Here is a 27,734-nt window from a genome sequence, read left to right as displayed (position 1 = left end):
GACTGGCACTTTGTTTCTGGATTGAAAAATGACATCCACGTCTCATCCATTGTCACAACCGATAGAAAGAAAGTCCCATTCATGCTGTCGTTGCGCATCAACATTGCTTGGCAACATGCAACACTGGCAGTCACGTGGTCGTCCGTCAGCATTCGTGGCACCCACCTGGATGACACTTTTCGCATTTTCAGGTCATCATGCAGGATTGTGTGCACAGAACCCACAGAAATGCCAACTCTGGAGGCGATCTGTTCAACAGTCATTCGGCGATCCCCCAAAACAATTCTCTCCACTTTCTCGATCGTGTCGTCAGACCGGCTTGTGCGAGCCAGAGGTTGTTTCGGTTTGTTGTCACACGACGTTCTGCCTTCATTAAACTGTCGCACCCACGAACGCACTTTCGACACATCCATAACTCCATCACCACATGTCTCCTTCAACTGTCGATGAATTTCAATCGGTTTCACACCACGCAAATTCAGAAAACGAATGATTGCACGCTGTTCAAGTAAGGAAAACGTCGCCATTTTAAGTATTTAAAACAGTTCTCATTCTCGCCGCTGGTGGTAAAATTCCATCTTCCATACGGTGCTGCCATCTCTGGGACGTATTGACAATGAACGCGGCCTCATTTTAAAACAATGTGCATGTTTCTATCTCTTTCCAGTCCGGAGAAAAAAAATCGGAGGCCTTAGAACTTGAAGGCACCTCGTAGTGCAGCGCAGCGTAACTACGAGTGACTTATACTCATTTCCATGTAGTCAACAGTCTGGTGCGCTCGCCTCTCCTATATTGGGCCTTAGACTCAGGGAGCTATGAGAAGTTATACTAAGAAGGCAGTTAGTAGACTTTGTACATAGAACTGTTTATAAAATGGATGTGCCAGGGGTGCTTCCAGTCTACGTATCCTCATGCAATGATTTATCCAGTGTACCCTGACATCCCAGCCGAGTTCCGTGTTCAGACTCACCCTACAGTCCTCTTTTCAGTGGAGCAAGTGCACAGAAGGCAGCCCACTACCACAAGGCCAAGTACGTTCTTTGACGCGCATTCTTGCACTCCTTCCACTCCCTCTCAGGACTCGTCAGTGGGACACGACAGTGTCTGGCGACGCCCTGGACAGCAGTGGGATGCCAACTTGACTGTCGGCCGCCACAGGGCCTGACAACCAAAAGCGACGGTCTGGGATGCCATTCCTTTTCATAGCCGGACGCCTTTGGTTGTCATCTGCGGCACCCTTACAGCACAGCGTTACGTCGACGATATTCTACGTCCAGTTTTGTTGTCTTTCATGGAAAGTCATCCTGGGCCTACATTTCAGCAAGATAATGCCCGTCCGCACACGGCGAGAGTTTCTACTGTTTGTCTTCATGCTTGCTAACCACTTCTTTGATCAGCAAAGTCGACGGATCTCTCGCCAATTGACAATGTTTGGAACACTGCGAGCTGGGCCCTTCATCCAGCTCGGGATTTGATGATCTAACGCACCAATCGGACAGAATATGGCACGATATTCCTCAGGAGGACATCAACAATTCTGTCAATCAATGCGAAACTGAATAATTGCTTGCATTATGGCCAGAGGTGTACCGACTCGCTATTGACTTTTTCAATATGTGAGGTCCTCTCTCTTGAATAAATAATCTAATTTTTCTGAAATTGTTTGTCCGTACATTTACATCACATCTACCGATATCCGTCCCATTTGGTGCGTCGTTTCTTTGGTCTTAGAGTATATGTGCTAGAATTTGAAATCAGAGATTAGAAGCTTTTGTAGACTTTTCCTGTCTAGGGCTCAACGTGGTTTTAGGGAAAGAAGACCACCCACAGTGCCACTTATCATAAATGGAAATGGAAATGCCGTGTGGCTAGGACCTCCCATCGGGTAGACTGTTCGCCTGGTGCAAGTCTTTCGAGTTGACGCCACTTCGGCGACTTGTGTGTCGATGGGGATGAAAGGATGATGATGAGGACAACACAACACCCACTCCCTGAGCGGATAAAATCTCCGACCCAGCCGGTTATCGAACCCGGCCCCGTTAGGCATGACATTCCGTCGTGCTGACCACTCAGCTACCAGGTGCGGACGCCACTTACCATTGAATGCAACAGCAGAAGAAAGAAGAGAGTTCTGCTATAGAAAGCACTTACTATTGATTTCGCAAAAGCCGTTGGCAGCTTGAGCAGGACACTGCTGTAGAGAATTTTTTAAAACTTGGATACACAAATCACCTGCCAGGAACAACTGTATAAGAAACTGAGAGAACAATGATATGAACGGAAATTTAACATATTAGTTTTCTACAAATAAAGCAGTCAAAAACGGCGCCCGCTTCCACTAACACGGGTAAAGGCATCGATTGTTGACCCGTTTTTAAAATCGAAATTATATGTTCACGAAGAGATTTTTGTAGAGAGAAAACTATTTCACTTAACGCAATTCTTAATGCTGGTCAACCATCCATCATATGGGAAGGTGAAAATAAACTATAATACGCAGTTTTAGTTTGAAAGAAGACAGCAACAGCATAGGATTCGAAAATTTCTGTCAATAAAACATATAGGGCAGCATTTAAGGTAACTGGTCAGTAAGAACAAAAACTGTCCAGAAAAATAAAATTACGAAAGAAATATACCGCTGCACATTAAAACTACAACAACAGAAAATGTAGTAAATAACTAAATTTTACTGTCCGCGCCGGCCGCGGTGGTCTAGCGGTTCTGGCGCTGCAGTCCGGAACCGCGGGACTGCTACGGTCGCAGGTTCGAATCCTGCCTCGGGCATGGGTGTGTGTGATGTCCTTAGGTTAGTTAGGTTTAAGTAGTTCTAAGTTCTAGGGGACTTATGACCTAAGATGTTGAGTCCCATAGTGCTCAGAGCCATTTGAACCATTTTACTGTCCGCCTCTGGTAGCTGAGTTGGCAGCGCGACTGAATGTCATACCTAACGACCCGTGTTCGATTCCCGGCTGGGTCGGAGATTTTCTCCGCTCAGGGACTGCGTGTTGGCCTTACCATCACCATTTCGTACCTATCGAGACACAAGTCGCCGAAGTAGCGTCAATTCGAAAGACTTGCACCAAGCGAACGGTCTACCCGATGGGAGGCTCTAGCAACATGGCATTCCCATTTTACTAAATTTTACTTATCGTATGTGTAGACTATTCTAGAAAGACTACATGAGTAAGTTTGTAGGTGATTTGAGAGTAAATTTGCTACAGAAACTGCCACGTCAGGCAGCAAAAATGGCTCTAACCAAGATGCAAAAGCAGTTTATGTGAGAGTGGATGACAGATATCGGTATGCTATCCTATGCTAATTCAGCTCTGTCATAGAGTACATCAATCATGACTACCTAATGGCGTCAGTATGTCGACAACCCAGGACAACGCGCTCAATGGGTGAGGTATCTGGAGAACACCTGGCCAAGCTACAGCCGAACATCCTCTGTGTCAGTTAGGTCACGACAAAGTTACCAGCTTTAACGCATATGAACTGAAACTGCTGTCGACCAAATTACCGAATGTAACTTTCCAGCGACTGGACAGTACCTTCAGTCACGGTACTGGATCGTGGAAATGCGCTTCCCTGGGGCGCATAATTTTTGGTAGTCGGGATTGCGTTCGCGCTGTCCTGATGATTAAAAAAAAAAAGTCAGGACCAGCTGGACCATCGCTGCCCTCTTCCGCCCTACACATGGGGGAGTCTTGACGAGGAGGCAGATGGTCTTCTCTCCACCTGAAGGCGCTAATAAAACATCATTAAGAAACAAGCTTTTACTGTTCGAAAGGAGACTATTTTCTCATTCACAGTGGGGTTGTGTACGCAGCACACGGCAACATCACAGTTCTTTGGCCACAGGTCAGCCGCTATCATTTGAGCTACCTCTAGTGTTAGCAGTTCGGAACAGAGGGTTACGAGAGGGCCGTAGTTGGCATCATAGGCGGCGTCTCGGTAAGCACCCACTGGTCCTGCACAGTGTGCGATGTCGGACTAGGTCACGCTGCAGCCACTGACAGATGTAAGGCCCACAGCATCGGGATACATCTATGGGACCGAAAGGGGAGCGGCAGCTGAGGCACGCTACTCTGCGGTGACGATTATTGGCTGTTCCCTAGGCCCACCAGTTAGGCCTCTAGAAGGCCTGATGGTAAATGTCGCCCACAGTTTCCCATCAGTCTTGACTCGAACAGCAGCACTGTGGCTTTCAGTGGCAAAGTCTTCCTGGTAGGAATTGCTGTTCCATCAGAGTTTGAAGATGGCTTGCATTGACAGATAAGACACTGACACAGTTCCTACTCCACAGGTTGTCGGCTGCAGTCTGAGTACAATTAAAGCAAGCCACTGGATAAGAGTAATATTTAGACAGGAACTATCTCACGTGCATTCCTATTGTGAGGTGACAGTGACTTCATTTGGGCTACTTTACTTGACAGGTCAGCTATATGGGGCTTCAGCTGAGCGGAAAAGTATCTTAACTTCACCTTTCAGTAGTACTGGTGGACGTATTCTGCAGTAGTAATGCTCTGAATAATTGTTGTTGCATCTGGCTTACGATTTGTTACTTCAGTCCGTGTGGTGAACGGAATGACGGCATCCTCCTCTCTATGTAAAGTCATTTTGGTGTATCAGCATTTTGGATGCCTGGCCCTCATAGTTCGTAGCAATTAACTCTGTCCCATGGCTGCAATGAATGTAACACCAGGAGTCCTTCCTTGTTGGCAATCTGGCCAACAGTAGCATATTGACATGCATTGCTCGCCCCTTGTATTACTAAGGTAAGATTTCCAAAATTGTACTCCATTCTCAAGCCTATTACTTTGTAATGCTTTACAAATACACGAGCAGGAGGTGATCGTGTTGTGTACCCAATGGTACCACATACTATTATGGAAGGTGCAGGGACCAAGGAGCGATACCAAATGCAAGTCAACTGTAGTTCGGTCTCCTAGGAAGCTCCATACACTGATAAGTTCACTATGGTAATGAACACAGAACTGGGATCTATCTGAAAAGAAATTTTCACTGTCATTGCTGGGCACACTACTGTTGGCGCGCCACTCACTACTACTGTGTCAAAGAAAATGAAAACAACTGTTCTCGAGCTGGCAGTCCTCAGTGTAGCAGATGCCACCACACTGTTCACGTGTATACTTGTTGCAAATAAGCCCACTTCCTGCTTCAAAGTACAAGTGACAATATGTGTGCTTCTTTGAGTGGTAGGCGTGTGATGCTGCTGAGATCCTACATGGTGTTAAGTATGGCCCTCCTAAACTAACATATTCGTCAATCACACGACATTCATGGGGTCTCGCCCGACGTGAGCAGCAATAGTGTGGAACGATAAACCGGAATCTTGCTGGGCCACGATGCTGTTGCTGTCAAATTTCGACCTATCGCAGTAGATGTTCTTCGCTCTTACATGAGGTATAACAGTATCTTCTCACAGATGTACAAAATTCAAATGAGATTTCTGAATGAGAAGCCCAGTGCTTAATTTTTCTCTATGTAGATGCTTTTATCCATACCACCTTTGCACCATTACACTGAAATATTTATCACTGACATACCCAAGCATCTAATACGCATCATGGTAATTTAACATTTACCACATGCCACCTTGACGGTGTTACAATTTTGGTCACCAACAGTTTATATATGTTACCGCTAAAGTGCAGGAATCAATTATTCTCCAAATTATCAAAATGCCGAAATTGCTTCATTTCTCAAATTCCCTAGGTAATTTGCAGATGATCTAGATAATCTCCACATTACCTATCACACAGAATTTAAAGCGAAAATAAGATCTTTGCTGGAACAACAGCGGTCGCCTTACCATTTTTTTTTAAATTTAATTTTGTTTGTTATTACTGAGGGCTGCTAACCCTCTGACCGAACATCCTGAGCTACCGTATCGGCAGCCATTTGAATATCCGTGCACAACTCACGGCTACACGCAGACTTCCGTATGTTGTCAACTATACGTCTATGACCTGTACTCGTACATCCATTATATGCAGGGTGAATAAAATTAAAGTTAAACTTTCATAACGCTGTAGAAATAACAACACTGGTCAGACTGACTTCAAATGGCAAGGGAATATAATTGGAGAAGGGGGAAAACGTATGGCAGAAGAAAAAAATAGTGTGAAAATTGATCAGGAGATGGCGCTGTATGTATCAGAACACGTAAATGAAAACACCTGTCATGCACACGACCCACTGTAGGTATAAACACAGCTTTTCCTCCTTTGGCGTCTGCGACGTTCGCCATAACTGTCTCAATGCAGGATCGCGCTGTGTTTGTAAAGCTGTATTACAAGAATGATGACTGTGCACACGTAGCTGTGCAGAAGTTCCGGACACTGTAGGGTTTGAAAAAAGGCGTTGGTCCGATGACTGCCGTGGGTCTGGAGAAAATTATTCGGAAACTCGAGAAGATAGGTTCTTTTGGTGTGCAACCTGGTACAGAGAGGAAACTAACTGATTCGACGTCAGTGGGAGCAGTGGTCACAGCAACGCAGGAGGAGATGAGTGGTGGTGTGCAAACGTGTAGTGCACGAGGAATTGCCCTAACATTTGACATACCCGTGAGCACCGTGCGTAAAATCCTACGAAACGTCCTTCTTTGTATCCATTCAAAATTAACCATGTGCACGAGTTGCTACCTGTTGACCTGCCAGCAAGAGAGACCTTTGCTTTAGAATTTCTTGCTCGTATGGAAGTGGACAATGATTGGTCGTAGAAGATTTTGTGAACAGACAAAGCCCACTTCCATCTGATAGGACATATCAATACACAGAATTGTAGAATATGGGCCACGGCAAATCCACACTCAAATCAACCAATACGACATCATCCTGAAAAGGTCACAGTATGGTTCGGGTTTACGGCATCATTTATCATAGGGCCGTACTTTTTTGAAGGGAGAGGTGCTTCCGGTCCTGTTACCTGTACCGTCACTCCTAAGCGCTACGAGTGTCTTTTGCGCAACCCCGTCATTCCAGCTCTCCAACAGCGTAGATGTGTGAATGGGGTCATTTTTATGCAAGATGGCAAACCTCCGCACATTGCAAATCCTGTTAAGCAGCTACTGAAGCGCCATTTCGGAAATATTAAAATTATCAGCCACCATTTCCATACACCCTGGCCGTCCTGATTACCTGATCTTAATCCATGTGACTTCTGGCCGTGGGGCTGTCTGAAAGATGTTGTGTTCAGTGTTCCGATTGCAAACTTAGCTGCAATCAAGGCACACATTGCGCAACACATTTTGAACGTGACCCCGGAAGCACACACTTCAGTCAGTTATGGAACATGCTGTTTCTCGATTTCAACTTGTTGCAGAAAAGGTGGAAAGCATATTGAACATGTTTTGTGCCAGTAACGCGGAAATTAATAATCCGATTTGATTTTGATGGATGCTTTTTATGCGGTTTTTGGCCTCAGTACAGTTAAACCCCTTCGTGATTGATGCTTTCTATGCTGTTTTTGGCTTGAGGACAATTTGAAACAAGTGTGAGTGATGCTTTTTGCGGATTTTGGCCTCAGGACAACTAAAAACCGATTTTTCCCATCCGATGTGATATGACCTTGCCGTGGTAGATGTAGTTCCGCAACTAAATGTGTAAGAGATCCATGACTAACGACTTTATTGCTAACTTCGATGAATTGCTCACGTGCTGCCTGCGATATGTATGCTACAATAGAATCGCAGACCAAAGAGCAGTGTCGGCAGCAGTAGCAGTAGTAGCTCGTAGTCGGGCGGTTGGGTCAGGCCACTCTTAGAGAGCAGTTGTCTAGTTGTATAGCTCACAGAGAGCACTTGTGTCCTGAGCGATGTAGTATAAGGTAAAAGCAAAAATTATTATCATTTATTGCCTCGCGCATAAGTAATTTGCAACAACTCATTTTGTACTATTGTTATATCAAAGTCACATGTAAATATTTTTCAATAATAATCTTTCTTATAAAGATAACTTTTGACAGTCATTCATATGCATTTAAAGTTTTTTACTAATTTCTCCTATCAATAGTCATGCTAATTATCGTAAGTAAAATCAGTTGTTTTTCATACATAACAAAATCTAGTGGTCAACATTGCACTGGGCTGTGCCAGAAAAATTTCTTATAGGAGCAGGTATATACGCGTTATCCGGCGATTTCATTGAGGTAAGAATCTTCAGTTTATTCAGAATGACTTTTGAGGGCCATGACGCAGCATTGCTGAGGTCTAGATTTACCAGTTTAGATTCACAGTCAGTTAGTTACTGAAAGGTTATATATGACTCACAATTTATTTGAGAGGTTTAGTCACCATTTATTGCGAGGCTGCGGAAATAAGTAAACTACTCTTAGGTTGTAACTGTATCACACCGGTACATCATGCAGTTTGTTTAACGTCAAACGTACACCTTAGGCATTGTTGTATGATTCATTTGCCATTTGTAGTCAACCACTACTAAATTATGGTGCTTACTCCGCCTTCTATTGCTACATTTTGTAACTATTAATTCCGCTTTCCAATTGGAAGGAAACCCGATATTAATTTTTCTTCTGCCATACGTTTTCCCCCTTCTCCGATAATATTCCGTTGCAATTTGACGTCATTCTGGCCAGTGGTGTTATTTCTAAAGCGGTTTGAAAGTTTAACTTTAATTATAAACACCCTGTGTATTCCCGTACAGGTCAGATGTACTTGAATGTCGCTTGCCCATTATCGGCGGAGAAATAAGATATTGTTTTGCCTGTGTTATTCTGATTACGACGAAAAGTTCCTTTGGACATGCATGCGTGTCCAAATTAACTTTGTATCGTAGTCAGAATAACACAGGCACTGAAATATTGTAAAGATCAGAAAGAGAATTTTTGTAAATTGTCAGTGCTGTGTCACACGGAAGGAATTATGGAAATTTTACGAAAAAGCAACCTGAAGTTGTGCACCAACAAGAAGAATAACAACTTGCAATATGCATGTAATTTTGAATTGTGTGTACCTGTTATGTTGTACCTGTCATCTTTGTGATATGAATCTGCGGGACTTTAATTTTTTTTCTCGCCACTGCATCTAGTGGATAAATTTACATTGATATAGAGAAACGTCTAAGCTTGTATATAACTGTTTGTCTCTTCTGTCAAAGTTAAGCATAAATTCTGGGGCTGTCTTTATTAGTATACAATTGTTGCTATTGTTGTTGTCTTCAGTCTGCAGACTGATTTGAAGCGTCTCTCCACACTGATCTATCGTGTGGAGGCCTCTCCATTTCTGGACAAGTATTCTAACCTAAATTCGCATGAAGTTGTTTTACTGTAGTCTAGCCTGAGATTCCCTCTACTACTGCGCCCCCACCCCCCTTAATTCCATCCATTACGAGTTGATCATTTCTTGATGCTTCATCATGTGCCCTATCAAAATGTTTTTTTTTATCAACTTTTTTCTTCTTCCCAATTCTCTTCACTATTTCTTCATTAGTTATACGGTCTACCCATCTAATCTTAGTATTCTACTGTTGCTCCACATTACAATATCTGCTTATTTTGACTGTATTGCTTTTTTCTATATTTCACTTACGTATAAGGCTACAACCCAGACAAATACCTACAGATTCACACAGATGTTAAAATATTTCTCACTTTCCGATAAAATGATATTGCCAGTCATTTCGTATCCTCTCTACTTCAACCACTGTTAGTTATTTTGTTCCCCAAATAGCAAGTATTACTGTATCATTACCTAATCTGATTCCCTCAGCGTTATCTGACTTAATTCGACTTCAGTTCATTTTTTTTTTTTTTACGTTCGCTTTACAATGTCTTTGCATGGCACTATTAATTCCGTTCAAGTGATTTTCCTAGTGTTTTCTGTCTTTGTCAGAGTTACAATATCACCGACAATCCCTAAAATTTTCATTTCTTCTCTCTGAACTATAATTCACTTCCCTGCTTTCTCTTTAGTTTCTTTGATTTATTGTGTGGCGTGGGAGAAGCCTGTAACTGTGTCTCATTTCATTCTCAAATACTGATACCGTTTCACTCCCTTCGTGTACAGAGAACTGAAATTCGTTAGTACAGGCGTTTAAAATGTTTAGTGGAATCAGTTCTACTTGTTAATACACTCCTGGAAATGGAAAAAAGAACACATTGACACCGGTGTGTCAGACCCACCATACTTGCTCCGGACACTGCGAGAGGGCTGTACAAGCAATGATCACACGCACGGCACAGCGGACACACCAGGAACCGCGGTGTTGGCCGTCGAATGGCGCTAGCTGCGCAGCATTTGTGCACCGCCGCCGTCAGTGTCAGCCAGTTTGCCGTGGCATACGGAGCTCCATCGCAGTCTTTAACACTGGTAGCATGCCGCGACAGCGTGGATGTGAACCGTATGTGCAGTTGACGGACTTTGAGCGAGGGCGTATAGTGGGCATGCGGGAGGCCGGGTGGACGTACCGCCGAATTGCTCAACACGTGGGGCGTGAGGTCTCCACAGTACATCGATGTTGTCGCCAGTGGTCGGCGGAAGGTGCACGTGCCCGTCGACCTGGGACCGGACCGCAGCGACGCACGGATGCATGCCAAGACCGTAGGATCCTACGCAGTGCCGTAGGGGACCGCGCCGCCACTTCCCAGCAAATTAGGGACACTGTTGCTGCTGGGGTATCGGCGAGGACCATTCGCAACCGTCTCCATGAAGCTGGGCTACGGTCCCGCACACCGTTAGGCCGTCTTCCGCTCACGCCCCAACATCGTGCAGCCCGCCTCCAGTGGTGTCGCGACAGGCGTGAATGGAGGGACGAATGGAGACGTGTCGTCTTCAGCAATGAGAGTCGCTTCTGCCTTGGTGCCAATGATGGTCGTATGCGTGTTTGGCGCCGTGCAGGTGAGCGCCACAATCCGGACTGCATACGACCGAGGCACACAGGGCCAACACCCGGCATCATGGTGTGGGGAGCGATCTCCTTCACTGGCCGTACACCACTGGTGATCGTCGAGGGGACACTGAATAGTGCACAGTACATCCAAACCGTCATCGAACCCATCGTTCTACCATTCCTAGACCGGCAAGGGAACTTGCTGTTCCAACAGGACAATGCACGTCCGCATGTATCCCGTGCCACCCAACGTGCTCTAGAAGGTGTAAGTCAACTACCCTGGCCAGCAAGATCTCCGGATCTGTCCCCCATTGAGCATGTTTGGGACTGGATGAAGCGTCGTCTCACGCGGTCTGTTCGTCCAGCACGAACGCTGGTCCAACTGAGGCGCCAGGTGGAAATGGCATGGCAAGCCGTTCCACAGGACTACATCCAGCATCTCTACGATCGTCTCCATGGGAGAATAGCAGCCTGCATTGCTGCGAAAGGTGGATATACACTGTACTAGTGCCGACATTGTGCATGCTCTGTTGCCTGTGTCTATGTGCCTGTGGTTCTGTCAGTGTGATCATGTGATGTATCTGACCCCAGGAATGTGTCAATAAAGTTTCCCCTTCCAGGGAGAATGAATTCATGGTGTTCTTATTTCAATTTCCAGGAGTGTATGTGATAAAAGTACTCTTTTTCGAGAACTGGTTGCTTCGATTTTTAAAAGGTTTCCTACTATTGCATGGTTGGTTTGGTTATTCAGCAACAATCCACTTGCAGATAGACATAATTTTTAAAAAATAAATAAAATCAGAGATGATCTTACCCAGTATATCAGATTGAGGCAGCCACTTCCCAACTTTCATGTTAGTCGGTTTTCCTGGAAACGTTTCTGCCTCCCATTTGAAGAGAACACGTTGTTTCAGCTTCGAGAATGTCTCCACAATAGCCAGTCTCTTCTCCTCAGGAAGATCAGCACTTTTCAGGTTCGATCCCATGCTGAAGAGTATTGCCCCGTCCTTTGCACCGTCGAGAAATTCCTGCAGGTCCTGTGAACACCGATAGCCAGTTTTAGTCATGTGCTTATGGCAATGATAGCAGTAATATCGCCGCTGAGGGGAAGAAATGCGTAAGTTCAGTACGGAAGAAAAAGAAAATATTCTGGTTGATCACCTCGAGTATGTCGTTTACTGAAATTATTCATATGTTACGAGTTAACTGTATAATATGAGAAGCGATCAGAAAGTATCTATTTGATGACGTTACAGGAGTGTATAAGTAATGTAGAGCGACTCCTATGCGGGTATATAAGCACCGACATACGGGCAAGGGATTAGTGTGTCATTCTTGCATTTCCGACGTGTGTGCGGTATATGCCGAAACGTGACCTGTGGCGACGTTATTACCAGAGGCGTCCAAACAACATCAACGTGCTGTTATTCTTTTCTATGTTGCCGAACGACAGCATCCAGTACACATCCATCCGACAATGCAGAATACGTGTGGGGTAGAAAGTCTGTCGAAAATCAACGTTATGGAATGGTGCACCAACTGGCGCAGCTGCTTGATGATAATGAACGTGCCCATATCGCAAATGTCGTAAAGCAGAAGTTGCGCCAAGTCAAGCCGGAGACATTCCAGCTTTATTTTTTGTATTGTTTACCGCAAGGTTGTCTTGAAAGATACGTTTCTGTACCTATTTATATACTGCTACCAATATACACTCATGCTCATAAATTAAGAATAATTGTAATATGTGGCGCCACGCAACGTGACACTAGACAAAACTGGCACTAATAGCATAGGCACGTAGGAAACACACATGGTTTTGGTGATAAGTTGAGAAAATCGTCCCGAAACAGATATGCTACAAAACGCCACTGTTTCCTGCGCATGTACCCCGACATCAATATGGGATATGATTACCATGCACACGTACACAGGCCACACAACGGGTTGGCATACTCTGGATCAGGTGGTGGAGCAGCTGCTTGGGTATAGCGTCCCATTCTTGCACCAGTGCCTGTCGGCTCCATAAGTGTCGTGGGGGTTTGAAAACGTGCAGCGATACGTCGACCGAGAGCATCCCAGACGTTCTCGATGGGGTTTAGGTCTGGAGAACAGGCAGGCCACTCCATTCGCCTGATAACTTCTGTTTCAAGGTACTCCTCCACGATGGCAGCTCTGTGGGGCCGTGCACTATCATCCATCAGGAGGAAGGTGGGACTCATTGCACCCCTGAAAAGGCGGACATACTGGTGCAAAATGACATCCCGATACACCTGACCTGTTACAGTTCCTCTGTCAAAGACATGCAGGGATGTACGTGCACCAATCATAATCCCATCCACATCATCAAACCACAACCTCCATACAGGTACCTTTCAAGGACGTTAAGGGGTTGGTATCTGGTTCCTGGTTCACGCCAGATGAAAACCCGGGGAGAATCACTGTTCAGACTAGACCAGGACTCGTCCGTGAACATAACCTGGGACTACTGTTCCAATGACCATGTACAGTGTTCTTGACACCAGGCTTTACGGGCTCTCCTGTAACCAGGAGTCAGTACGCCACCTTGCAGGTCTCTGGGCGAGTAAATCATGTCTGTTCAGTCATCTGTAGACTGTGTCTGGAGACAACTGTTCCAGTGGCTGCGGTAAAGTCCCGAGCAAGGCTACCTGCAGTACTCTGTGGCCGTCTGAGGGCATTGATGGTGAGCTATCGGTCTTCTTGTGGTGTTTTGCACTGTGGACGTCCCATACTCTAGCGCCTGGACACTTTTCCTGTCAGCTGGAATCCTTGCCATAATCGTGAGATCACACTTTGTGGCACACGGAGCGCCCGTGCTACGACCTGCTGTGTTTGAGCAGCCTCCAGTCGCCCTAGTATTCTATCCCTCATAACATCATCAATATGTCTTCTCTGAGCCATTTTCAACACACAGTCACCATTAGCACGTCTGAAAACGTCTGTACACTTACTTGCTGCACCGTACTCTGACAGGCACCAACGCAGCTCTGAGTATGTGGACTGCTGCCAGCGCCACCGTGCGACGACCGCAGGTCAAATGCACCTCACGGTCATACCCCGAGGTGATTTAAACCCCCAAACCACCCACCAGAGCGTTGTTTCAAGACAGCTGTATGCAAGACAGCTATATTGCCAGCTCGAGTTTGTTAATCATTTACAAAGATCGTGCAGTTCTTGGTTTACATCGCGAGTTTAAGGTGGGAAACTACACTGAAACTTTCATACCTTTAAAGCGTGTCTTCCATAAATTCATTACGCTTCCTACCACAGAAATGTGTTGAACCTTTTCTGCTACGTATAGATTTGGCTTTCTTTCATTAGCTCACATGTTGAGAACGCTGTGTGCTACGTATTTTCTGAAAAGCGATGTTAGCGTTATGACTTGTCTTAACTATTTCTCGAGGCCATTATACATTTGTGTTCAAATATCTTTTAAATCAGTTATCTTCCTGTATCATCACTTTCCTTCTGACACCGAATTTCACTCAGCACCTACTACAGTTTCACTTATCGCTGGGCGCACAGCTTGCCTTCAGCAATGACAATAACTTTCTAGAATTCTTACGATGGTTAGTATCGACATCAGAATCTTGCGCTGTGGACATTACACTGCACATTTCTATGTCTGATATTTCAGTGCAGAGGATGGATGACAGAGTTGGACGCAGGGTGGCAACGTCACAGTTTCCTCATTCGATAAAGTATGGCTATTTGATATGTATCATTTGTGTGCTGTTAAACAGGGTTGGTCCACATTCCCATCACACTGCAGCAGTGCTATAAGCTCCACTGCTTGAACGCTTTTCGTTCACAGTTGGCCGTTTGTTACGACTCTTGAAGTTCACGTAAATTCAATTTGCGTTTGCAATGCCCATTGCAAATCGCTGTGGAAAGTATGCCTTTCGTGCCTAGGTCATTTCCGTATGTTTTGAAGTTAGATCACGTTGCTAGATAATTCATAGGGCTAAAAATTTTTCGCGTGAGGACATTTTCAGTTCTGGATATGTTTCGGAATTTCTTTCATAAGTAATCAGTTTCTAACACCTAGCAGGAACCTCTCACTTGTAAACCTTTAGGCTATCCCGGCGATCTGTTGACATCTTGAGGTGTCGGCTATTCTGCTTGATATCGCTGTCGCCCATGCACAGTATTTCGATCACGTGATTCGTTGTCCTCACCAGGTGCTACCTGAGACTGCTATTCACGTGAAAATGCCCCCCTCCCCTCCACCCCCACCATGGTCGGTTCTAGGCGCTCCATCTGCAGACGTTTGCACTAGAATCTGTAAGTAGGCTGTGTATGTTTTCTTATTGGCAACGTTACGTAGCGCTCGGTATGAAAATCACTGGCTGTGCTGTGTGCAGTATGTGGCTAGTTTGCATTGTTGTCTGCCATTGTAGTGTTGGGCAGCGGTAGCTGGATGTGAAAACGCGTAGCGTTGCGCAGTTGGAGGTGAGCCGCCAGCAGTGGTGGATGTGGGGAGAGAGATGGCGGAGTTTTGAAATTTGTAACACTGGATGTCATGAACTACTATATATATTATGACTGTTAAGGTAAATACATTGTTCTCTATTAACATCTTTCAATTGCTAACTATGCCTATCAGTAGTTAGTGCCTTCTGTAGTTTGAATCTTTTATTTAGCTGGCAGTAGTGGCGCTCGCTGTATTGCAGTAGCTTGAGTAACGAAGATTTTTGTGAGGTAAGTGATTTGTGAAAGGTACAGGTTAATGTTAGTCAGGGCCATTCCTTTGTAGGGATATCTGAAAGTCAGATTGCGTTGCGCTAAAAAAATATTGTGTGTCAGTTTAAGCACAGTCATGAATAATTGTTCAAAGGGGATGTTTCAAATCGTCCCGAGATGATCCGTCTTCGGTGCGGTGCATTTAGCCGCGAGCTGGTGTTCCGTTTCCTCTCCGACGCACCTGACAGCGATGAAGGGTACAGGGTGCACCCATCTGCAGGTGGTCGCTCATGTCGGCACCAATGATGCGTGTCGCTATGGATCGGAGGAAATCCTCTCTGGTTTCCAGCGGCTATCTGATTTGGTGAAGACTGCCAGTCTCGCTAGCGGGATGAAAGCAGAGCTCACTATCTGCAGCATCGACGACAGGACTGACTGCGGACCTTTGGTACAGAGCCGAGTTAAGTGTCTGAATCAGAGGCTGAGACGGTTCTGCGACCGTGTGGGCTGCAGATTCCTCGACGTGCACCATAGAGTGGTGGGGTTTCAGGTTCCCCTGGATAGGTCAGGAGTCCACTACACCCAACAGGCGGCTACACGGGTAGCAGGGGTTGTGTGGCGTGGACTGGGCGGTTTTTTAGGTTAGATGGCCTCGGGCAAGTACAGGAAGGGCAACAGCCTCAAAGGGTGCGGGACAAAGTCAGGACATGCGGGGACCAAGCAGCAGTCGGTATTGTAATTGTAAACCAGGGCCGCACAAGGTGCATGCACCGGTGCATTGCACAGTGCAGAGTGCAGAAGACGGCTGCGCTATGTTGACGACGGTGCAGACCCCCCACTCCTCGGCTTTGCGGAACAGCGCTGACTCTCACGTAGCTTGTGTCGCTCGCGCCGGCTGTCTCGACCTGTTTCAAAGCTTTTACCCTGTTGTCATCGTCATTGCCAAATACTAATGTACACTAGGTGGAGAGCTTAGTTTGGTGTACCGGTACAAAAGAGATTTATACAATAACTGTAATGGTAACAATTTTAAATTTGGTTTCAACACAAATATATCTTCCTATGTGCTCTTTATCTTATTTGCAATTACGCTACTAAGATCTGGAACTGGCTGGCAGCAATTCTGAGAGAATTTTTTAAATTACAATTAGAAATACTCGCACGCAATCTAGTTTTTGTACAGGACAAAACAGAAAAAAAACCTTTCACATACACAAGTGGAACCAAACATAGAAATAATCTTCGCTGCTTCTGTGTGTAACTTGGGAAATTCTTCCTTCGGCAAATTCTGGTAGAATTGGAACAAACCCTTTGTATTATAAAACACATCCTTTCGGTGAACATCGCTTTGCAAATCAATTAGTTCGAAATGTAAATCTGAAGGCGCACTTTCAATATCCATCGAAAAAGGTTTCACAAAAACATCGAGAATTGGCTGCAGGTAGGTAATTTCCTGAAACAATAACAAAGCCAATGTTAATAAATGAAAGTAATGTAAGCCGTTCTTTCGAAGTACTAAAATGCGATAGATTTTAATAAACATGTAATGTGTACTATTGGTTTTAATGTAATGTTACACTTGCATATGTAACGCAATCTCCTTTATTTAGCTGTGTGTCATATACCGGCACATTACCTGGAATCGGTCGTTAAACGCATTTTCAAGGGATTGTAGCACCTCGACGTATTTTTCAAAGCGCGCTCCTTCCTGCACAGATGCTGTCAAACAAAAACATAGTATCGTTTTGATTAGAGCGGTTATAAAAATCGGGTTGTTTTAATAAAGCTTCAATTTATATCTCGCTTACCTAGTTCAGGAAAGTGTTGCGTATTTTTCTCTGGAAGATTGTTTTTGAGGAGCTTCAGTTTATACTGGAAAGCGTTTATTTTGCTGATCATATCGTTGATGAGATTGTTTTCGTTTTGGAGTTTCAGACTTAAATCATTTAGGATAGCCATAATGTCTGCTAAAAATCCTAAATCAGCTACCCATTCAGGGTCATGAAAAAGTGGCTCCGGACGTCCTTTGCTCTCCAAAAACTGAGCCACAGTGTGGCGTAGTCGAAAAATTCGGGAAATCACTTTCCCTTTGCTCAGCCAGCGCACCTCAGCGTGGTAGGGAATATCTGGATACTCCTCTTCAAAGGAAATCAAAAATTCTTTGAATTGACGATGAGTGAGTCCATGAGAACGAATGTTGTTCACGATACGCACCACTACCTTCATCACATCTTGAAGATCGATAACTTTCGCACATAGAGCCTCTTGGTGTGCAAAACAATGAACGGAAGGTAAATTCGGCATGTTAAGTTTTTTCCGCAGTAGGCCAATAAACCCTTTTGCTTTACAGCACATTGTTGGTGTCCCGTCTGTGGTTACGGAAAACAGCTTTTCCCAAGGGAGTCCTATTCCTTCAGCTGCCATTTCAACAGCTGCTAAAATATCCGCCCCTATAACAGTGTCCTTCAACGAAATCGTATCCAGGAGCTCTTTCGTTACATGTAGGTCGTCGTCCACGTCACGCAAAAATATTGCTAGCTGAGCCGTGTCGTTAATATCCGTGGACTCATCAAGTGCGATGGAGTACGCTAGGAAGTTTTCAATTTTGGCTGCCAGTTGTTCATGCAAATTCTCAGCAATGTCGTTGATTCTCCGATGTATTGTCATTCTGGAAAGTGATATCCTACTGTACGCGGGAGCTAATGTGGGATTCATTGTCTCTACTACGTCCAACATAATGTTTTTTTATTAATGGCCCGTCCATAAATGGCCTCCCAGCTCTTTCTAAACGTAGAGCAACTTTGTAACTAGCTCTGAGAGTCCTTTCGCAACACCCCTCATCTTCTTCACCCTAAAGTAGAGAAAAAAAGATACGTTAGAAATAATTTATGCGAAAACGAAAACTAAGGAATCTAAACAAATGTTATTTCGTTTCGCATGACCTTTAACCAAAATATACATGCTAAAGTACTTGCAACAAACCTCGTTTGTAGATACAGGATTCTCTTCTGCAAGAGTTTGCAACTTCCGTAATTCTTCCTCTCTGGCATCTGTTGTTATATCACTATACTTTTCTGAATGCAATTTCCTGTAGTGCCTTTCAATAGACGATTTTCTGACACACGTAATTAGTGTACCGCAGATTAGACATTTGGCTTTATCGTCACAACGCACAAAAAAGTAGGAGAGTTCCCGGTTTAAATTGACTTTCGGCAATTTTCCCTTTTTTTGGAGCAGATGGTTCCATTATCCGGTAATTGTCTTGCGCTTACGTATTCCAATGTTGACTAAGCCGTCTGGCAGCGCATTCGGCAGCGCACAGCGTCGTCCTCACCTTGCAAGCCGAGTTGAGGCGAAGTATGCCGAGTTGAACCGATGCACTGTGCAGGCACTCGCTGCACCTTGATTTGCACGCGTGCAGTTTTCCGTGTTTGTGCGGCCCTGTTGTAAACTGTCGAAGCTGTGTTGGTAAAGTACCGGAACTTCAAGCGCTGATAGAAAGCACCGAAGGTGACATCGTTATAGGTACAGAAAGCTGGCTCAAGCCAGAGATAAATTCTGCCGAAATTTTTATAAAGGCACAGACGATGTTTAGAAAGGATAGATTGCGTGCAACCGGTGGTGGCGTGTTTGTCGCTGTTAGTAGTAGTTTATCCTGTAGTGAAATAGAAGTGGATAGTTCCTGTGAATTATTATGGGTGGAGGTTACACTCAACAACCGAGATAGGTTAATAATTGGCTCCTTTTACCGACCTCCAAACTCAGCAGCATTAGTGGCAGAACAACTGAGAGAAAATATAGAACACATTTCACATAAATTTCCTCAGCATGTTATAGTCTTAAGTGGAGATTTCAATTTACCAGATATAGACTGGGACACTCAGATGTTTAGGACGGGTGGTAGGGACAGAGCATCGAGTGACATTATACTGAGTGCACTATCCGAAAATTACCATGAGCAATTAAACAGAGAACCGACTCGTGGAGATAACATCTTGGACCTACTTATAACAAACAGACCCGAACTTTTCGACTCTGTAGGGGCAGAACAGGGAATCAGTGATCATAAGGCCGTTGCAGCATCCCTGAATATGGAAGTAATTAGGAATATAAAAAAAGGGATGAAGGTTTATCTGTTTAGCAAGAGTAGTAGAAGGCAGATTTCAGACTACCTAACAGATCAAAACGAAAATTTCTTTTCCGACACTGACAATGTTGAGTGTTTATGGAAAAAGTTCAAGGCAATCGTAAAATGCGTTTTAGACAGGTACGTGCCGAGTAAAACTGTGAGGGATGGGAAAAACTCACCGTGGTTCAACAAAAAAGTTAGGAAACTACTGGGAAAGCAAAGAGAGCTGCCCTGCAAATTTAAACGCAGCCAAAACCTCTCAGACAAACAGAAGCTAAACGATGTCAAAGTTAGCGTAACGAGGGCTATGCATGAAGCGTTCAGTGAATTCGAAAGTAAAACTCTATGTACAGACTTGACAGAAAATCCTAGGAAGTTCTAGTCTTACGTTAAATCAGTAAGTGGATCGAAACCGCATATCCAGACACTCTGGGATGATGATGGCATTGAAACAGAGGATGCACGCGTAAAGCTGAAATACTAAACACCTTTTTCCAGAGCTGATTCACAGAGGAAGACCGCACTGCAGTGCCTTCTCTAAATCACTGTACGAACGTAAAAATGGCTGACATCGAAATAAGTGTCCAAGGAATAGAAAAGCAACTGAAATCACTCAACAGACGGAAGTCCACTGGACCTGACGGCATACCGATTCTACACAGAGTACGCGAAAGAACTTGCCCCCCTTCTAACAGCCGTGTACCGCAAGTCTCTAGAGGAACGGAAGGTTCCAAATGATTGGAAAAGAGCACAGGTAGTCCCAGTCTTCAAGAAGAGTCGTCGAACAGATGCGCAAAACTGTTATATCTCTGACATCGATCTGTTGTAGAATTTTAGAACATGTTTTTTGCTCGCGTATCATGTCATTTCTGGAAACCCAGAATATACTCTGTAGGAATCAACATATATTCCGGAAACAGCTATCGTGTGAGACCCAACTCGCATTATTTTTTCATGAGACCCAGAAAATATTAGATACAGGCTCCCAGGTAGATGGCAATTTCCTTAACTTCCGGATGGCGTTCGATACAATTCCGCACTGTCTCCTGATAAAGAAAGTAAGAGCCTACGGAATATCATACCAGCTGCGTGGCTGGATTGAAGAGTTTTTAGCAAAATGAACACAGCATGTTGTTCTCTATGGAGAGACGTCTACAGACATTAAAGTAACCTCTGGCGTGCCACAGGGGAGTGTTATGGGACCATTACTTTTCACTATATATATATATAAATGACCTAGTAGATAGTGTCGGAAGTTCCATGCGACTTTTCGCGGATGATGCTGTCGTATACAGAGAAGTTGCAGCATTAGAAAGTTGTAGCGAAATGCAGGGAGATCTGCAGCGGATAGGCACTTGGTGCAGGGAGTGGCAACTGACCCTTAACATAGACAAATGTAAAGAATTGCGGATACATAGAAAGAAGGATCCTTTATTGTATGATTATATGATAGCGGAACAAACACTGGTAGCAGTTACTTCTGTAAAATATCTGGGAGTATGCGTACGGAACGATTTGAAGTGGAATGATCATATAAAATTAATTGTTGGTAAGGCGGGTGCCAGGTTGAGATTCATTGGGAGAATCCTTAGAAAATGTAGTCCATCAACAAAGGAGGTGGCTTACAAAACACTCGTTGGACCTATACTTGAGTATTGCTCATCAGTGTGGGATCCGTACCAGGTCGGGTTGCCAGAGGAGACAGGGAAGATCCAAAGAAGAGCGGCGCGTTTCGTCACAGGGTTATTTGCTAAGCGCGATAGCGTTACGGAGATGTTTAGCAAACTCAAGTGGCAGACTCTGCAAGAGAGGCGCTCTTCATCGCGGTGTAGCTTGCTGTCCAGGTTTCGAGAGGGTGCGTTTCTGGATGAGGCATCGAATATATTGCTTCCCCTTACTTATACCTCCGAGGAGATCACGAATGTAAAATTAGAGAGATTCGAGCGCGCACGGAGGCTTTACGGCAGTCGTTCTTCCCGCGAACCATACGCGACTGGAACAGGAAAGGGAGGTAATTACAGTGGCACGTAAAGTGCCCTCCGCCACACACCGTTGGGTGGCTTGCGGAGTATAAATGTAGATGTAGATCTGTCGTTCTGTTCTCGGTGCGGTGCGCCAGGTTTCATTCCACACGTTCTAAGTTATTCTTTTTGTTGAGATTTGCTGCTGCAACCGTTTCGATCTTAACAACTCCAGTGCAGGCTACCACGCCCAGTGGTGCCCAGTGTCACGATTCACCACGTTTTCCGCCGTCTTCATCACTACAGACTCTTTTATAGCAGTCTCTGGGGGTCTGTGCTACAACAGTAGTTTTTTTCATAGATCGCGGTATGATTAATCATATTGCGGTAGTCGCAGCTCTTCTTATTTCCGTGCTTGCAAAGAAAATTGGACGAGGCTTTCCGCAATTGCAAGACACCTTTCGGAGTTTCGTTTTACCCAGACATATTTCAGCACATTTTGTGTTATATTCAGTGGGTTATTTTATTTCCTTTCTGTGAAACTGTTATTATATATTAACGTTTAGAGAAAACATTTGGTACATCGTATTTAAATTTGTGACGTGATAGTTGTCAAATATCATACATGGTTTGTTTACTGTTCACAGTTGAGATATGTATTACTAGCCTGATACATTGTAGGTTCTTTGACACAAAATGTCTAAAGTTCTGATGATATAGCTTATTTGAAAAAAGAGTGGATGTTTGCTTTAGTTTACATACCTTACACGAAGCTTTTGAAAGTTTACGTAGTTAGTTGTGAGTATGCAACACAGCCTACAACTTGTCAACTGCAAACGGCAAAACGTAATTTTTGTTTTTGTTTATTCTGCATTTCAGAACGAAAATGTATCAGTATCATGTTACTTTGCATGTTTCTTACGGTTTTGACGTGGTGGTGTTTGTCTCCATTTGTTTGTGGTGTGGTAACACGCTCATTTCTACCACTTTTGTCATTGCACAGGCATTTTCTGCGATTTTTAGAACTTTCACAAGTTTTCGCCGCCATTGCGTGTTGTTTTGGCTGTGTAGAGTTCATTTGTTTCGTGGCACGTATATGTGGGTAAGCAGCACAAACACGAAGTGTTGTTGGCGTTTATGGTGTTTGGCCTGTGTTCGTGTGTGTGTGTGTGTGTGTGTGTGTGTGTGTGTGTTCAGGACTGGGTGGGAACGAGAGAGAGAGAGACAGACAGAGAGAGACAGACAGAGAGAGAGAGACAGACAGAGAGAGAGGGGTGGTTGTGGAAACGCATTTAGAGTGAATGTTGTGCATAATGGGAGGGGGGTGGGGAATTTAGTTCTGGGGGCTGATCATGTGAAGTTTTGAGTGGATATTATTAATATAGTTCTTCAATCGTGGCAAAAAGGGTTTTATTGCACAGTGATGTGAATTTCTTCCCTTGTGCTATTGATGTGATAGTTTTCTTCTATTGTTAATTTTTGGTATACGCTGTTGCTAGTTCTAAGTCAGATTCTTTGTCTGTTGGATGGTGATTCTGTGCTGTCAGGTGATCTGCGAATGTTGAGTGTGAGCTTTTGCTTTTTCATGCTCTGAGTTCTAAAATTCATGCATGTTTGTCCCACATATACAGATTGACAGCAGTTGTAAGTTACTTTGGTATATACCACATGGCTGTATCTGTCAGTGTTGGTGGTATTTTTTCAAGTCTCTTTTGTATTGTGTTGTTGGTTCTGTACGCAATGTTGAGTCTTTGTTTCTTTAGTGTATTTCTCGCCCTGTATATGACTTCGTTTTTGTAAGACATTATGTGCCATTTCTTGCTGACTGTCTGTTGATTTGTTGTGTGTTGGGTTGTGTTGTATTGTATTTGTTTGTATGTATGTTGTCTGTTTTTGTATTTTGTTATTTTATCTACTCTCTTAGTATCATACCCATTCTCATGTCCAATTTCCTTTATTGTATTCAGTTCTTGTGTGTAATCTTGATTGTTCATGGGTGTTTTGTTCAGTTTGTGTGGTAAATATTTTAAACTTCCTTCTTTGTGTGTTATGGGGTGATTATATTGGTTATGGATAATGTTGCTGGTGATTGGGTTTCCTGTAAATTGTGAACTCATATCTGTTGTTTCTCTTGCGTATGGTGAGACCTGGAAAATTAAGTTTTTCACCTCTTTGTTTCAATAGTGAACTGTATTTGTGGGTGGATGGTGTTTATGTCCTCATGAAGTCTTTTTAGGCAAGACTGTGATTTATCTATTAGGCAAATTATATTGTCAGAGTGAGTACCAAATGAATATACATCACTGTGCAATTAAACCCTCTTTGCCACAACTGAAGAACTATATAAATAACATCCACACCAAAACTTAACATGATCAGTCCCCAGAACTAAATTTCCCTCCCCTCCATACCACACAACATTCACTCTGTATGCCTTTCCACAATAACTCTCTCTCTCTCTCTCTCTCTCTCTCTCTCTCTCTCTCTTTCACTTTTCCCAGTAATCCTTTTATTTTGGGAGGTGGATAGAACACATACTTGACAGTTCTTGAGAATCTTGTTAATCCTGACAGAAATTGATATCGCATTGGGCAAGCAAGCACATTTTTTGCTTCAACTTGCTCTTTTTCTCTATCATTTGGCAAAATGGATGGCTGGAAGGCTTTTTCAATCTGTTTGACCATGTATCCGTTTTTGCAGAAGACGGAGCGTAGACACTCTATCTTGGAAGTCGAACTACTGGGTCTGATAATGTGTATGCCCTGTGGATCAAAGTCGTTAGAATTCTTCAGTGGCGGGTGATGACAGCTACTAAGTAGCAGGTATAAGTCAGTGTGCATTGGTTTCTGATGCGTATGTGGTAAAATGACCCAGGGGCTCTCCTTGTGACTAGTACATCCAGAAGTGGCAGCTGGTCATACTTCTCCAGTTCCTTAGAAAACGTTACATTTGGGTGACATGAGTTAACACGTTCCAAAAACACACTGAGCCTCTCCTTACCACGAGGAAATATCACAAAGGTATTATCCACATGGCTAAGAAGCATTTGGGTCCCTATCAACCAAGTCTAATGCTGCTTCTACAGATCTCTCCATGAACAGTTCAGCAACAGTAGGAGATAGGGGGCTGACCATGTCCATTCCTCATGTCTGTTTGTAATATTAGCCCCATACAGAAATATGTTGAAGTCAATATATGTGTGAAAGGTCCATCAGTTCCAGTGAGTCTTCCATTTGTATCTTGGTAAATAGGAAAACCACATCAAAATTAACCATTACATTAGATTCTGTGAAATGTAGTTGCTTCAGAAGTTGAAAGACGTCCTTAGAGTTGTGTATGTGGTGAATGTACCTACCCACGTATGGTCACAGTAGTTTCTTCAAGTACTCAGCTGCTAGCTATGTTAATACACCATACTTGCTGACAACTGGATTTAGTGGTGCATCACCTTTGTTTACTTTTGGCGGTTCAGACAGTCCAGATGGAGCTGGCGCTCTAGATCATAGTTGTCTGATGACCTTGTCGGACATTCCTGTTGCCTTCGAGAAAGCCCTGGTCTTCTTGTCTACTCTGTCCATAAGGATACATTCCAAAAGCCTGTTTGCTGGATCCTCCAGAAGTTTGCAAACAATGCCATCATAACTGGCCTATTGCTTAATGACTGTGAAGTCCTCTTTGTCAGCTAGCAAAATCATAATGTTTGTAAATTCACAGAGCTTCTTGAGTACCAGCCTCTCGTGACTGGAAATGTCGAATTTCGGGGGTTTCGTCTTAGTGATCACTCTGCAAGCTGTCTTGAGAATATCTTCTGCCACATTTGTTGGAAATGTGTTGGCTACTTGCTCCATTGCACTGATGAAACTTGAAACAGACACATTCCCAGGAAAAGGTACGAAGTTGACGCCCCTGAAGAGTATTTTCTAGGTGATGTCATCAAATTGCTTACCACTTAGTTTAGTCACAGCGAGAGTATCCTCCATCTGCTGTGCTCTCTTATTCATATGATCAAACTTCACAGAGTGGCACACTAAGACATTCCTCCTGCCTCAGCCTACTAGAAACCTACAAGTACTGCCTACCCAGTCCCAATCTTTACCTACCAGGGAGGATGCCAGGTACAAGTGAAGGTGTTAAAGCTCTCTCGCCGCCACATCCAACTTATGATGCATATCCTTAAATCTTTCCCTAAAAATTACCATGCTTGCTTGATGTGTTATCTTCTTTAACCACTCTGGAGCTGATATGATGTCTGATACTGAAGCAAACTGGTACTATGTCTCCATCTCAACAGATCATCATGAAGCTGAGAGAACTCAGTATTCTCTCTCTTCTTTGTCATAGCTTGTCCAGCTGCATGATGTATCGGTACATCTCATCCCTGTAGAATCTCCTGATGCAATTATTCAGACTTTCTTGGTAATCTGTTGCCATCTTCAGGTCAACAGATCAACAGTCAGATAACTATGTTTTCCATGCGCAATATTTCGATAACATGACTCATTGTCTTCATCAGGTGCTACCTGAGTTTGCTAGTTGAGCGGACTGGGTCCAGTATTTACAACTACCGTCTCTTTCTCCATGGTCAGTTCTAGGACCTCTATCTGCAGTCCGTTTCCATCAGAAACGTCCTAAAACGATCCGTTTTCGCTCCTGCACGCCTGGCCGCGACCTGGCGTTCCATTTTTGGTCTGGTGTGAGGACTGCAGGTGGAGCGACTAGAACCAACTATGGAGGGGGGGAGGCGGCCGGTATAAATGCTGGACCTGTTCCACATGACTAGCAGTCTCAGGTATCACCTGATGTAGACAACGAGTCACACTGTCATATGTGCGAAAGCATTACTCAGTTTAATTCACATTCTGTAACTACTTGTTTTATGCTGTCAGTAGCGTATATCTACCCTTCTGCCAGAAGTGTTATTGTTCTTGTTGTTGTCTTCAGTCCTGAGACTGGTTTGATGCAGCTCTCCATGCTACTCTATCCTGTGCAAGCTTCTTCATCTCCAAGTACTTACTGCAACCTACATCCTTCTGGATCTTCTTAGTGTATTCATCTCTTCGTCTCCCTCTACGATTTTTACCCTCCACGCCGCCCTCCAATGCTAAATTTGTGATCCCTTGATGCCTCAGAACATGTCCTACCAACCGGTCCCTTCTTCTTGTCAAGTTGTGCCACAAATTCCTCTTCTCCCCAATTCTATTCAATACCTCCTCATTAGTCATTTGATCTACCCATCTAATCTTCAGCATTCTTCTGTAGCACCACATTTCGAAAGCTTCTATTCTCTTCTTGTCTAAACTATTTATCGTCCATGATTCACTTCCATACATGGCTACACTCCATACAAATACTTTCAGAAATGACTTCCTGACACTTAAATCTATGCTCGATGTTAACAAATTTCTCTTCTTCAGAAACGCTTTGCTTGCCATTGCCAGTCTACATTTTATATCCTCTCTACTTCGACCATCATCAGTTATTTTGCTCCCCAAATAGCAAAACTCCTTTACTACTTTAAGTGTCTCATTTCCTAATCTAATTCCCTCAGCATCACCAGACTTAATTCGACCATATTCCATTATCCTCGTTTTGCTTTTGTTCATGTTCATCTTATATCCTCCTTTCAAGACACTGTCCATTCCGTTCAACTGCTCTTCCAAGTCCTTCGCTGTCTCTGACAGAATTACAATGTCATCGGCGCACCTCAACGTTTTTATTTCTTCTCCATGGACTTTAATACCTACTCCGAATTTTTCTTTTGTTTCCTTTAATGCTTGCTCAATATACAGATTGAATAACATCGGGGACAGGCTACAACCCTGTCTCACTCCCTTCCCAACCACTACTTCCCTTTCATTCCCCTCGACTCTTATAACTGCCATCTGGTTTCTGTACAAATTGTAAATAGCCTTTCGCTCCCTGTATTTTACCCCTGCCACCTTTAGAATTTGAAAGAGAGTATTCCAGTCAACATTGTCAAAAGCTTTCTCTAAGTCTACAAGTGCTAGAAACGTAGGTTTGCCTTTCCTTAATCTTTCTTCTAAGATGAGTCGTAAGGTCAGTATTGCCTCT

The 27,734-nt window shown here is 43.9% G+C and overlaps 1 protein-coding gene across 1 annotated transcript in view; it reads right to left on the bottom strand.

Annotated features, from left to right (window-relative positions):
* The window catches only part of LOC126100644 (uncharacterized), a 290,010-nt gene that overhangs the window by 196,343 nt on the left and 65,933 nt on the right, over positions 1-27,734 (bottom strand). Inside the window, exon 4 of the mRNA XM_049911273.1 lies at positions 11,686-11,908. Coding sequence (XP_049767230.1) covers positions 11,686-11,908 — 223 coding nt within the window. The remainder of the gene's footprint in view (positions 1-11,685; positions 11,909-27,734) is intronic.

This window comes from Schistocerca cancellata, chromosome 9, assembly GCF_023864275.1.
Source record: "Schistocerca cancellata isolate TAMUIC-IGC-003103 chromosome 9, iqSchCanc2.1, whole genome shotgun sequence".
Classification (NCBI taxonomy): Eukaryota; Metazoa; Arthropoda; class Insecta; order Orthoptera; family Acrididae; genus Schistocerca; species Schistocerca cancellata.
This window is presented reverse-complemented; position numbering and strand designations above follow the sequence as displayed.